Source organism: Phaseolus vulgaris, chromosome 7 (assembly GCF_051622355.1).
Source record: "Phaseolus vulgaris cultivar YP4 chromosome 7, ASM5162235v1, whole genome shotgun sequence".
In the NCBI taxonomy this organism is placed as follows: domain Eukaryota; kingdom Viridiplantae; phylum Streptophyta; class Magnoliopsida; order Fabales; family Fabaceae; genus Phaseolus; species Phaseolus vulgaris.
The window spans coordinates 10,714,729-10,728,596 of NC_143504.1; the positions used below are offsets into that span (position 1 = coordinate 10,714,729).

Here is a 13,868-nt window from a genome sequence, read left to right on the forward strand (position 1 = left end):
CAACAATTTTAATGATCTATAGAAGTTGGGAATAATAAATATCTATTCACAATTTGAGGGAAGTGTTACCAATATGAGGGAAGTGTTATTAGTAGCATATTAAATGTACTACTAGAAACTTCTTGTTAGTAGGATATTAAATTTACTACTATAACCTTCTTCTTATTAGTAGGATATTATAGACATACCAATAGATGTTATTAGAAACTGTAGAAGATTCTAAAAAGATTCTTTTTATAATATAATAATAATTACTTTAGAGTTAGATCCATTTTATATTGAGAGTGATATACTCTTTCAATTAATTCAATTGAATAATTTTTTATTCAATAAAGAATTGTGTAAAAATAATATATGAGACAATGTTAAGCCTATAGACATGTTAAGTGTAATTTTAAAATATGTATAACTAGAAATGATGGAAAAAATTGTATAAAAACTGATATTTATTGATAAAAATATTCTAATTACACGTCAATTGGTAATATATATATATATATATATATATATATATATATATATATATATGCAAAACTAAAGAAAATGATATATTTTTATAACTCAAAACGTTAAAAAAATAAAATAATGAAATAAAAAAGATTTTATATAACTTTTTTTAAAAATTGATTTTATAGTTCTTAAAATTCTTAAACACGAATATAGGGTGAAGATACAATTCAATTAATTCAATGTTAATAAAAAAAATGATATATGATATAACTGTATGCTTATTATACATCCATATATGTGCTTAAGTACATGTGTGTCTAATTTTGTTCAGAATAATAAAATATAAAAATATATTATTAAAATAAAATTATTAAATTAAAAAGTTATAAAAATAAATTGTCTTTATAATTTTCTTATAGATATTTTTTATATTGAGTAGGTATTTTTTTTATTATAGATTATAGATAGTTATTTTAGATAGTTATTTGAGTTGAAAAAAAAAGTTATCTAAAAGATAAATAATAAAAATTTATGTAAAAAATAGTTAAAAAAACTCCTTTATTAAGCTTTCGGGCATTTAAAATTTATATACATATATAAATTTATAAAAATAGTATTAAAACATTATGTAACCATTATTTTTAAAAGTAAAATTATTTAGTTATTTTAAAATAAAAAATTATTCAATTATTTATTTTATTAAATAAAAAATAAATTATTTTTATTTATTACAAGATAATATTGTTCAATTAAAATATCACACTAACTTAAGTGATTTTTTTAAATATTTTTAGGTAGTTTTTTTTATTATAAATAGTTATTTTAGTTTAAAAAAATGGTTATTCAAAGGAACACAATCATATATTGTATATATAATGATTATTAAGATAAAAAAATATTATTAAATTACAATAATCATAAAATTAATTATAAAATAAGTAATTTTATAAATTTATTGTAAGTAACTTTTTTAATTTAAGTAATTATTTTGAATTTTAAAAAAATTATTTAAAAGATAAAATGATAAGAATTTGTGTATAAAAAAATAACTAAAATAGAGAATTCCACTTATTAATGTAATTTATTATACCCAAACAAAAATATTTGCAAAACATTCCACTTTGATTATTTATGGTTCAATTTAAATGGTCTCCATAGTTATTAAAACTTTCTTTCTTAATATATACATTTTAAATATTTTTAATTTATAATATTATTATTAATTTATTTTAATTATTACTTAAAAAACATGGAAATGCTAAGATGTGATAATTGTAAGAATAGAAAAAAAATTATATGTAACTTTATAAACTAAACAAATACTAATTAGTTTTTTTTTTTTTTTATCTTTTATTGGGAGAAAAAAAAAAAACCTTTGAGGGATGAGAGTGAAAGAGTGAGAGATAGAGTAAACGAAACCAAAGGTGAGTAGAGAAAGAAATGGCATGTCGCTCTGTTGTTTCGTCTTCCCTTCACATGACAAACTTCATGGCTGTTAAGGGTGTTCTCTCTTTTGCACCTAACCCTCCTCTGTTTCATCATCTCCCCAAAGTCGTCACCTTTGTTTCCCTTTCTGCTTCCGTTAAACTCCCCACAAAGTCATTTCAAGGTTTTCTCATTTTTTCTATTTTATTTTTACTTTTTTGGGTTTTTGTAATTCAGTTAGCTTTTCTGTTTCATGTGCTCATATTGGTGGAATTGTCACTTGCTTCTGTTGAGGTATTACATTGAATGGACTTAATTTTTGTTGGTATGTTTGAGGGGAGTGGGTAAGGAGTTAGTAGAAATTTTGAATTGTTGAAGAGATATAGAATGGAAAAATAATGGAACTGAAGGAAAGAGGAGAATGATTTTTTTTGGTGATTTTTCAGATAATGTTTTTGAGTTGGATTCTTATCTCTCTTTATTTTAAATAGATAGGTTCAGTGTCATTTTATGTGACTAGTTTAGAGTTCATCATAATTTGGGTTTGGGTTTGGGTTTAACCTTGTACGGTATTAATTATGATGCTCTTTTGCAGTCCCATTACTTATTTGCAAATACAAATTATAATTTTGCTTTAAATTTAAGATTGCATGATGTGTTAATGCTTGCTTTAAGGTAAGGTCCTTGATGCTTTTCTAAGGCAAATTGTACTTTTGAGATACCTATGGAGTGTTTGATGACATATTTCTTTTATATGGCTTTATTATTTTTTATTTTCAGTGAGATCGGTGGTTGGTACTACAGAAGCTGCATCAGAGTTTGATGAAATGGTTTCTGGGACTAAGAGGAAGTATTACATGCTAGGTGGGAAAGGAGGGGTTGGGAAGACAAGCTGTGCTGCTTCACTTGCTGTTAAATTTGCCAATAATGGACACCCAACTCTTGTGGTTTCCACTGATCCAGCACATTCTTTGAGTGATTCTTTTGCTCAGGTTTATTATATTTGTAACCTTATAGTTCTGATGATACTCAAAGCTAGCTGCTTCAAGATTGGTTGCCTTGCCTAATACAAGTTTTGCAAATTGTACACTAGGATTTGACAGGGGGGGCATTGGTGCCAGTGGAAGGACCTGATTTTCCACTTTTTGCTCTTGAAGTAAGCTAACATTTTAGTAGAATGAATTAGCTAATATTTAGTATCCAGTTTACTTGATGACATGATTAGTATTTTTGTGAGAATATATGTATACCATTTAATAGGATACCACTCTTCACTTATTTAAGTTTATAGTTCTTTACTTCCTTTACAGATAAACCCTGAGAAGTCTAGGGAAGAGTTTCGAAATGCCGCTCAAAAAAATGGTGGAACTGGAGTCAAAGACTTCATGGATGGCATGGGTCTCGGAATGATTGCAGATCAGGTAAAGATTTATTGAGATGTTCTCAGTTTTTCTTGTAATGTATGGATTTTCCAATTTACACTGAATTTTCACAGGGTGATGAATTTTTTTAAAGCAATTTTTTATCAGAAGTCTAAACTATAATTCTGTATATTATCAACCTGCCATGATATTGACAGTAACACATGTCCTCTTAGATAGTTAGATTAACCTTGAAGGACTGACTAAGTTGAACTTAGGCACTAAAATATGAATGGAGAAAAGAAAAAGTTGTTACTTCACACACTGATAGAAGCCTTGATCAGGCTTGTAGGAATGAGTGGATCTTTCCACTCAATCTTCAAAGCACACAAGAATAGTTAAGGGAAAGACGTGATAGAGTTGGTTTGCACCTGTGGAAGGTTTGTTTGGTTTCTTGGTGTGTTTATGAGTTAGGATGGAGTTGGTCTTGACTCTCAGAGGGGTAGGAATGTGTTAGGTTCAGTCAAGGTGTATGGAGCTTGGTTCTTAATGAGTTCTTCTTGGAAGAGTCTTGGAAGAAAGCTCTGGTTCTTGGTTGCGGAAGAGGTGATAGAGTTGGCTTTGATCTTGGTTGAAACTTGATGAAATTGGATGAAACTAAAGAGGGTTAGGTCACAAATCTCTTAGGGAATCTTTTGGTATAGGTTGTGTGAATTATAAATGAGATTTGGGTCATGAGCTACGTGGTTGGTTTTCTTGGAGGATTTCTTGGCTTGGTTGTATAGTTTGCCTGTATGAGTTATGGGTTGGATGAAAGATTCTTGATGGGTGTAGGTAGGGTTTTTGGGTGTAAAAAGGTGTAGGTGAATGGTGCTAAGCAACATTCTCAAGAAGAAAGAAGATAGATAAAAAAAATAGTGCATAAAGAAGGGAAAGACTAGAAGGAAGGGAATTACCTTGGTTTCAAGAATTGTTTTAGAAAGTAAACATTAAGTCTAACTCAACCTCACAAAATCGACTTGGAAGGTGAGGGATGCACACACTTATATAATATAATTTTATCATATTTGTAGTCGATATGATATCTCTAACACACTCACTCACACCTAGGAGTTAACATCTCGAGCGCGAGACTAGATATTTATGGGTGATCCGATAGCGACTTGATAGTGGTTGGCACGATAGTTCCAATAGATCTCACTACGATAGATAAAATCTGATACCATATTTGAAATGGACTTTAAGCATAATTCTATCACAAAATTGACTTGTAAGGCGAGATTTGCACCCACTTACATGCTATAATTTGATCATATCTCTAGACAATGAGGTATCTCCAACAAATTGTTCTAAGAATGAAACTCAAGATTTGGAACTTTGAACAAAAGCCATGAGGTACTCCCTTTGGGATAAGCAAGCCGGGGAGGTTCACCACTTGGATATTCTCATCCAAGATAAGAGTTCTCTAAGAAAGAAGAATCACACACTTCACGAAATTTCTCTTTATTTCTCAAATGTGTTTTTACAAGTGTACATGAAGGATGCGGCCAAAGACATCTTTTGTCGAGCCTTCCACCCAAACATAGATATGCTAGAAGAGTATATACAAGGAGAATTAACCCCAAGTAGGCAAAGAGGCGTTGCTCCTATCTAAACTAATCTTCAGAGTCCTTGAGTTTTTATTGGCTCGATGAAGCTCCTCCTCAAGCTATTTAGCCTTGCATCTATTCAGGACACACCTAGAAGCTCTCATTATGTCTTGAACTCTCTTCTCCCTTTTTTGGTTCATGCTTCTTGCAATTATTCCTCCTTGTGTTGGTTCCTCTTAATCCATGATCACACAGCACACACAGAGGGTTTATGATCTAGTATCATTTTGCATCTAATTCAATCTGAATAATAACGATAGCTTCTGTTAGAAGGAGTATTTAACAAACTCCACTGCTTGATTGAAAGAATGCTATGCTCATGGAGTTCCACATCACCCAAGTTTAATTTCTGCACAACAAATTCACGTGGAAACTAAAATGCAGTATTCTGTTAAAATAATTAAAAAGTATTTCCACTCAATTACTTGCCTCTTGCTGTTTAAAATTTGTAAATTTATGTTATGCAAGCTAATTATTTATAACTAAGACATAAACAAAGATAATTGGTTCTACTTCAGAATAATCTTGCTTCTCTAAGACAGGTTCTTATGTATTTTGATTGCAATAGTTGGGAGAGCTAAAACTTGGAGAACTACTGGATTCACCACCTCCTGGACTGGATGAAGCTATTGCAATCTCCAAGGCATGCATTTTATGTGCTGTGTACATTTATTTCATTGCTAATTATTCATGTAATAATTCCTTTTTGGTTCTTCTAACAATTAAAAGCCTTTTGTCAGGTTATGCAATTTCTTGAATCACAGGAATATAGCATGTTTACTCGAATAGTATTTGACACTGCACCTACGGTAAGCAAAAAACTGATAGTTATGTTTTTCAGATCAACTTTTTGTTTTTAGCCTTAATTCGTAGGATTTTCCATGTTCCTGATCAGGGTCATACATTACGATTGTTGTCCTTGCCTGATTTCTTGGATGCATCTATTGGCAAGATACTAAAGGTAAGACTACTGAATTTAATTGTAAGAAACTCCTCCCCAGTAGAATTGAGTTGATTCACTTGCTTTAGAAGCTAATACTTACAGTAGTGAGCTTTATAACCCTTTGCAATGCCTGAGAAATTGTTCCAACTTTGAAATAAAATGATTATGTTCTTTAGGTATAATCATTTTATGCAAATTGCCCTGCCACTCAACCAGTCTTGAGTAGTTTATCTGTGAAGATGTCTGTAACACCTTTTCCCTATAATATTGTATTTTTATATATATATATATATATTTGCATCATAACATTTACATAATTATTCATCATAACATATATATACCTATTCTTTATTATTTAAAGAGAATGGATGTGTTTTATTTATTCACAATCCCTTTCTTATTACCCTACTATTACATTTATATATCTGGTGAAAACATATTTGTTAAGGGGTTGGAATATTTAGTGAGAGGAAGGAAAAAGGTAAGTATTACATGTCTTTCAAAGATGATTGGTGCATCTAGATTTGAGGAGAAAGTGAAAAATGATACTTTTGTGGAACGTGATGGAAGTAACAACTATGTTTGTATTCCATGTGGTGCTCGGAAATATTGTTGAAATGATTGTAGAAAACAAATTTGGATAGTTTGGCACGCTCATCTATTTGAATTTGTATTCCCATTTTATTTCTTATAAGGGACAAGAAAAATTAAGAAGCGAGAACAAATATCACATGAATAAATTGGATAATAAAAAATTTAAATTAATATATATATATATATATATATATATATATATATGTATGTATGTATATATCTCACACTTTTATTTATTTATTTTTACTTTGAAAAAATTTGAATTATCTTTGAAGTGACTAGTTGGGATAAATGAGTTTTACCATGGTTAAAAAAATATACAAAATTATTTCATTTTGCTTAATATTTACTCATTTAAATCCCCAAAGTTAATCTTCCAACTACAACCTCAAATTTTATTATCATCATCATCATCATCATCATTATTTCCTAATTTTATTTTATTGTTATTATTGTATTTTTTTAGTCTATTAAAAATCACCATCAAATTAAATTATGATTATCATAAAATTTATAATTAGTGATTATTATTTTTCTAAATACATACATATAGTTTACATTTATTTGCCAACAAAAACATTATACTCTAAACTAAATTAAGAAATACATATAATTATAAAAAAAAAAATATGGAATAAGTAAACAAGATGGGCTAAGGACACCCCACCAGGCAAGATAGTTACAAAATAACAAAATAATTAAATAAAATGAGGTTAGAAACATCCAACCATAAAATAATTAAAAACGAATACGAAAGATTAGAAGCATCCCACCGAGCAAATGATAGTTATAAAGTAAACAAATAAGTATAAGAATGATAAATGTCTTCTTCCCTTTACCTGGATATTTAGAGAATAATAAAAAAAATTGATAGTGTTACTCAATTTATCACTCACTATTCTTGCATAAAGTTCTGGCACTTGTTTAAATTTCTCTATTGCATTTTTTGCTTAATTGAAGGGGAGAACCAAGCCCTTTTATAGGCCAATTGCTTATGATTTCTTTTGGTTGAAATTTAATTTGATTTGTTACTTGGTCTTCATTCGTGCTTGATTTTTTGGATCTCTCATTTGAAAATGATAAGTTTTGAGAAGGATAAGTTCTGCATCTGTCCGGCTTATCTCTTCTCTCTTTCTTTTCTTTCGTAATTTTGTTTTTTGTAAATCAATTTTTTTACTATTTTTTTTGTTCTTATATATATATTGAATAGTTATTTGATGTTCTCTTACCTATATAATATATAATATATTTTAGGAATTTCAAAAATATTTATATTATCAGATTGTGCTTGGAAATTGTTCCAGTTCTACATTTCTCCAACTTCCTTGGTTGTTTCCTTTTCCTTTTCCAATTTGTGTCTATGCAAATGCATCCCAGTATTTGAAGTGTAAACCTCTATATTCTTTTCATTAAAGATATAAGTCTGATATCTTTATACCCAATATTCCATCTGTCAAGGAGCAAAAAGAATAAATTGTTGAAATTGTCTATTGAGAGTATTCGCAATTTCCCTTACCTGCCCCCTGTGCAAGCATTATGTATAATGCCTGATTCTTGGCAAGATTTCATCAAATGTTTAAGGGAAGTAAGCGGTTGCCAAAATGATGCCTATTCATGCGATGCCTCACATGTACTTAATCATATTTAATCTTCCTTTTACAAAGTGAACAGTCAGAACAGCATATCCGGAGTATCTCTTCCTCCCACCCCCTACCCCCAGTATTTCCAAGTTCCAAGCTCAGAATGATCGTTATAGTAATTGATACCAATTATTCTTCTGCAGCTAAGACAAAAGATAGCTTCTGCTACATCAGCAATTAAATCTGTGTTTGGGCAAGAAAATACCCAACAGAATTCTGTAAGATTTATTTCCACCTGGGATTACTGTTGCGTAGTTTCATCTTAATATGTTCACATTTGTTATACTTAATTGTGCAGGCTGACAAATTGGAGAAACTTAGGGAGAGAATGTTAAAAGTGCGTGAACTTTTTCGTGACACTGATTCGACTGAATTTGTCATTGTTACAATCCCCACGGTATGATTTATAAATTTTTTCCACAATTGACTAACATGTGAATAACTGGTGTGTATAATGATATAATGATGAATTGACATATACTGTAGTGTCACCAACCCTACCAAAAATGTTAAAGGACTACAACTTTCAGGTATAAATGCTGTCAGGTGTGGTGGAGGGCTAGGAATGAGCTACAAGTGTTTGGTAGCTAGTATTAAAAGGAAATATATTTTTGGGAATGCCATATTCGTCAAATTTGAAGGAACGACCCTCTTCCATTCTATTATATCGTGTCTCTCTGTGAAATTATTTCCCGTGCACATTGATTATTGCCTTCCCCATCCACCATCTGTGTGTGTCAACAAACATTTTCCTATTTAAAGAATTGAAATTTTGAAGTGGAAGGAAGACCTTGGAGAAAAGCTTTGGGGTTCAATACAAAAGAATAAGATTGAGGGGTAGCAAAATTTTATGAAGTTCATAAACGTAACCAGGATAAGTTGTTGGGGTTTGGTTTACCTTTTGACTAGTAGTAAAGAAGATGAAAAGACAGAATGAAGATGGGCATCTATACTGGATATTTTGCTCTTCAGTTTCCTGTGTGAAAAGGAAGTGGATCTATCTAATCTTATTGCAAGAACTACATTCACTATAAGAATCAAATATTCAATTATTAAATAAAAAATGAATGCACTAAATCAGTTTGGCTTTTGTATTTTTTTTTTCTTTTTTCTTCTTTTATGGATGTTCATGTGATGTGATGGTAGATGATTTGTTGAAGTTTTAGAATGCCAACCTAGTTGGGATGCTAAAGCTTTATAGTGATGCCTAACATGATTTATTTAAAAAAAGTTTGGCTTTTGACAGAACAAAACATCATCAATTAATTTTGTAACATTTACTGGCAAAGGTTTTTGTGGTTGTTGTAGTTTACTAGCTGAATGTTAGATAGCTTTAATATACATTTCTTAATCATTTATATTTGTGTCTTTACTCCCCAAAGGTGATGGCAGTTAGCGAATCATCTAGATTGAGTGCTTCCCTGAAGAAGGAAAATGTTCCTGTTAAGAGACTGGTTGTCAACCAGATTCTTCCACCATCCCCATCTGATTGCAAGTTTTGTGCTATGAAAAGAAAGGTACTTTTAACCATTTTCTTTTTAATTTTTGCGTGCATTTCATCTGAGTGGTTAGCTAGAATGTAAGTTTGTACCGCTTGGTGTAGCGTTGAGCCATATCCAATTTGAATGATATACTGATCTAGGATAGTTCAGGGTATTGATTGAACTATCTATAGGGATCACTTGGAATCGTCCCCTTGCAAAAACATTAGTATCATAGCCGAAACTTAAGGAGTGAGGGAAAACATGTAAAAACCCCATGTAAGGATTCCACTTCCTACGAGGGAAGTGGGAACAAAATGAGGCTATAAATACATGATAGGCCAAGAGAACAAACTACGAATACTAAATGCTATGGCTTAGGTAATAATCTTTGAGAGACTTTAGCTAGAACATTTTGACATGCATCGTAGGGTAGGTAAAATTGTTCCTACACTATTAAAATGTTGTGAAGAGAAAAACACGAGGAAGAGAAGATATAGAAAGTGACTTTCTAGAAGGATAACGAGGAAAATTCTCCTACACTATAGCAAGTCATGGAGATTATGAATGATTTGGGACAACAAAACGAAGAAGCTCAACAAAGCGATGATGAAGCCCAACAAACTCAGGACAAAACTCAAATTTTGACAAACTTACTTTCAAGATTTTATAAGATGATTGAAATAAAGTAGTAAACCTTGCCCACCAACTCCATTAATTGATGCCCTAGAGGTTATATTCGATATCCTAAACTCAAGAAAAAGAATATATTAGAGATCTGCATAATGCCAAAGTGAGTACATAGTATAGAGAAGACTAAGATAAAGGCCTAACTATTTGGATGTAGTTACATGACAACATTAATTACTATGAAAATCTTTTATATTGAAAGTGTCATGTGGGAGATGTAACCCTAATTTTAGACGATTAGTGTCATAGAAGAAGCAAAATGCCTCTTTGCTGACTTGAGCATCCTTACATATTGGCTACTCGGTGGTGTAGGATTCTATTTGAATGTCTGCTTCTATTTCCATTTTTTTAAAGGCTTGGATGTTTCCTAACAATCTGACCTTTTTCACAAAGTGTAAATAGAGGTTTGCCTAACATCTAGCTTTCCCTTGGGGCTTTGAACAAGAAAGGCTTTGAGAGTTATGGGGAACCTTGGGGCTTGATTTGACCTCTTCATTTCTTCGAATCTACAAGCTTTTGTGCAAATAAATTCTGAAATGCCTCACATAGGCTCTTGTGCAAGAGAAATGGCCTTTTATAAGGAAAACAAGGATTCCATGAGATACCTTGTAATGTTGTAGTGATTATGCTACATTTGTAACTCCTCCCACACACAACAATTTGCTAATGAAATCACATCAAGTGGCATGCTTTTGAGCAAATAAATTCTGAAATGCATCACATAGGCTTCTTGTGCAAGAGATATGGACTTTTATAAAGAAAACAAATACCTGTACCCATGCTTGTACTCGCTCCCACACTTCTCAAATATTAATTAAATAATTTTCTAACAAAAATAATAATCACAACAAAGAAAACATGATATTAATTAAATGTCAAAAGGGATACATTTTCTCTTCCTCAATGTCAAATTTCAATGAAGCAAATTTAATTGCATAAATCTTGAAGTAGAGTATCAAATAACAATTATATGATTGAACACTCGAGATTGATAGTCAGACATTCTCACTTGATAAAAAGTAAACAACAAATAAAAATATTAAAAAGGAGCAAAAATGATTAAATTTGAGTCCAGAGAAGATTTAATTCGATAAAATTGAGGTTAACACTTCTTGAAATGTAATAAATTGTTTGAACAAAACTACATAAAGGAAAAAATATGTAATTGAGGTTGTGATGAGAGGGAAAACACCTTGGGGATCTAAGTGAACTTTGTGGACATCAGTCAAACAGATGAGTTTGAGAATGAAAACTTTTGTAGTAAAAGAAGGACTTTTCAAAGGAAATGAAACAAAGGAGACCAAAGAGAATAATGAAAACAAGGTTTTTAAGTTACCTAATAAACTACTAAGGGTGTTTTAGTAATTCAAAATGTGGACTAGGACGGAGGAGATATGTATGTATATGCATCCCATCCCTATACCCATATTCAATCAATGCAGGGATTTTTTATCAAAATTAGGACAAGTTTGGCCAATACCTGTGGATGCAGGTTTATTTGTCATCCCTAGTTTGAATGACTTTTTATTTATTAGTTTGATGATGCTTGGGTTGTTGTTCGTTAGTAATTATGATTGTGTCAATATCATTTGAAGGTTCCAAAATGTCATTGTGATATATGAAACGATGATTATCATTGTTCAGAATGCTTCAGTACCTGACCAAGCCCTTGGTCATTTAGATGCTTCGTCGTTTGGACAACAGTTGAACTAAAACTTCAACCTTTTCACTGAATTGCTTGAGTCTTGAGGCTGTATACCATTGAATGTATGTTTGTCAACAACTACCCTTGACTCCAACATCTTCACAACCACGTGGTGAAAGTTAGAAAAGATTTCTTAAAAGTAGAGGAGATCACTTGGGATAGTCTCCTGGAGAAACACAAGTATCATAGTCGATACTTAGGAAATAATGGAAAACATGTAAATATCTCACACAAGGATTTCAATAACTAGGTGGGACAATGGGCAGAAAACATAATGAAGTTATAAATACTCGATAGGCCAAGAGAACGGACAACGAATACTAAATTTTTATTTTTTGACTGAAGTTCTAGAAATCGTCTTAAATTAAAGACTTTGGTCAGAACAAATTCATTGGACACAATGTTGCAACAAACGATGAAGTATGAAACCAGAGGAGAAACACTTGTGTCTTGAACATATTGTTTATTTTTATTTAGAGGGTGACAATTTTTGCCATTCTATGAAAACTTTTCAGGATCAGATGCGTGCTCTTGATTTAATTCAGAATGATCCAGAACTTTCCAGCTTATTGATGATTCAAGCACCACTAGTTGATGTTGAGATAAGAGGTGTTCCGGCTCTCAAATTTCTTGGTGACATTATTTGGAAATGACTTACACACATATACTCAAGTAATGATTAGGTATGACTACTCTTTTAAGCTTACTATATTACTAAGTTTTTAAGTCATTAGTCACAGTATTTTTAGAATCAAATCATATGGTTTATAATTATGTTGAAATTTGAATTTCTTCTTTACTTTAACATTGTTAGGTTAAATTTAGGAATTTGCTGAAGAAGGCCGTTGAGTTATAGACACGTGAGATGACATAAAGGTTCATCAAATTTATGTACCGAAAGCTGCAAAGCATGAGAGCGGATTCTGGTACTGGCACTTCTTACATAGGCTAGCCACTGCCTTCCAATATTTACAAGCTACAGTTTCAAAACATTATAACATTTTGGTTTTTCACGTTATAAATATTGTTATTGTAAATTTATTGTTCCAGATCTTGTATCTCTACTATTTTTTTAGCTCGCCCATTTGTTGCCAGCAATAATGATATTTATGTTTTTGAAGGCAATTTCTTCTTTCAACCTCCATAAATCTTTCAATTCCAAAATTATCCTTGGGCGAAAAGTGCAGGAGTTGTTTTTTTTATTCATTTTGGTAGATCTTCCGAACTGTATAATTTGGAATACACAAAATTGTATTCCAAATTCTAGAGTTTAGAAATTTAGGATTCGGAAAAAAGGGAAGTGGAGGGTCAATGAAAAAGATGAAGAAAAGAGCAAAATTGTCATTTCAAGTCTTCTATGAAGGTCCAGGAACAAGCAGTGTTTTAATTGTTGAGAAAACAATATTCTTGAGGCTGTTTCTTCCTGTACCATAGGTCAGGGAAAAGACTTTTACCCTTAAAAAATACATTTTGGATTCTATAACTTGAAAATGTATTTTTTTCTCTATTTACACCTCCTAGATTGTAGAATCCGAAACATATTTTTGGATCTGAAAACACTTTCTACAATTTGTTATTCGGATTTTTTTCTCTTAAAAAATACATTATGAACTACAGATTTTGGAGAATATTCCTAGATTCAAAAAATACTTTTCAGATTTTATAATATGAAAATATTTTACTGGATTTTACAATTAAAAAATATCTTCTGGATTTTATAATCTAGAATGTATTTTTTTTTAAAGAAACTCATTTTGGATTATAGAATCTGATCCAAATTCTATAACCCATAGTTTTTTTGGATCGTCTATTCTAAAATGAAAACATCAATAGAATAAAAGGTATTTTTGGTATTTTAAGAAGCATTGGGTGCCACAAAACTAAGGAGGTTTGGTATTTTAAGAAGTATGGGGTGTCACAAAACTATGGA

General features: G+C 31.0%; 1 protein-coding gene across 2 annotated transcripts; it reads left to right on the plus strand.

Annotated features, from left to right (window-relative positions):
* The first annotated feature begins 1,789 nt into the window (after positions 1 to 1,789).
* LOC137827683 (ATPase GET3B) lies at positions 1,790 to 13,063 on the plus strand. Of its 2 annotated transcripts, none has more exons than XM_068633935.2 (12): positions 1,790 to 2,059; positions 2,656 to 2,867; positions 2,969 to 3,031; positions 3,186 to 3,296; positions 5,454 to 5,528; positions 5,626 to 5,694; positions 5,781 to 5,846; positions 8,206 to 8,280; positions 8,361 to 8,459; positions 9,445 to 9,579; positions 12,454 to 12,621; positions 12,753 to 13,063. In XM_068633935.2, the coding sequence occupies exons 1-11, from the start codon at positions 1,891 to 1,893 to the stop codon at positions 12,589 to 12,591; spliced, it is 1,212 nt and encodes a 403-aa protein (XP_068490036.1). In that variant the 5' UTR covers positions 1,790 to 1,890; the 3' UTR covers positions 12,592 to 12,621; positions 12,753 to 13,063. The 2 variants fall into 2 exon arrangements, with proteins under 2 accessions (XP_068490036.1, XP_068490037.1); XM_068633936.2 differs by having other exon boundaries at positions 1,823 to 2,059; positions 12,764 to 13,063.
* Positions 13,064 to 13,868: the final 805 nt, after the last annotated feature.

Coding starts and splice junctions, on each gene's coding strand:
- LOC137827683 (XM_068633935.2), top strand. CDS start 1,891: ATGGCATGTCGCTCTGTTGTTTCGTCTTCCCTTCACATGACAAACTTC. Junction 3,297..5,453: donor TCGGAATGATTGCAGATCAG/GTAAAGATTTAT, acceptor TGATTGCAATAG/TTGGGAGAGCTAAAACTTGG. Junction 9,580..12,453: donor TTTGTGCTATGAAAAGAAAG/GTACTTTTAACC, acceptor AAAACTTTTCAG/GATCAGATGCGTGCTCTTGA.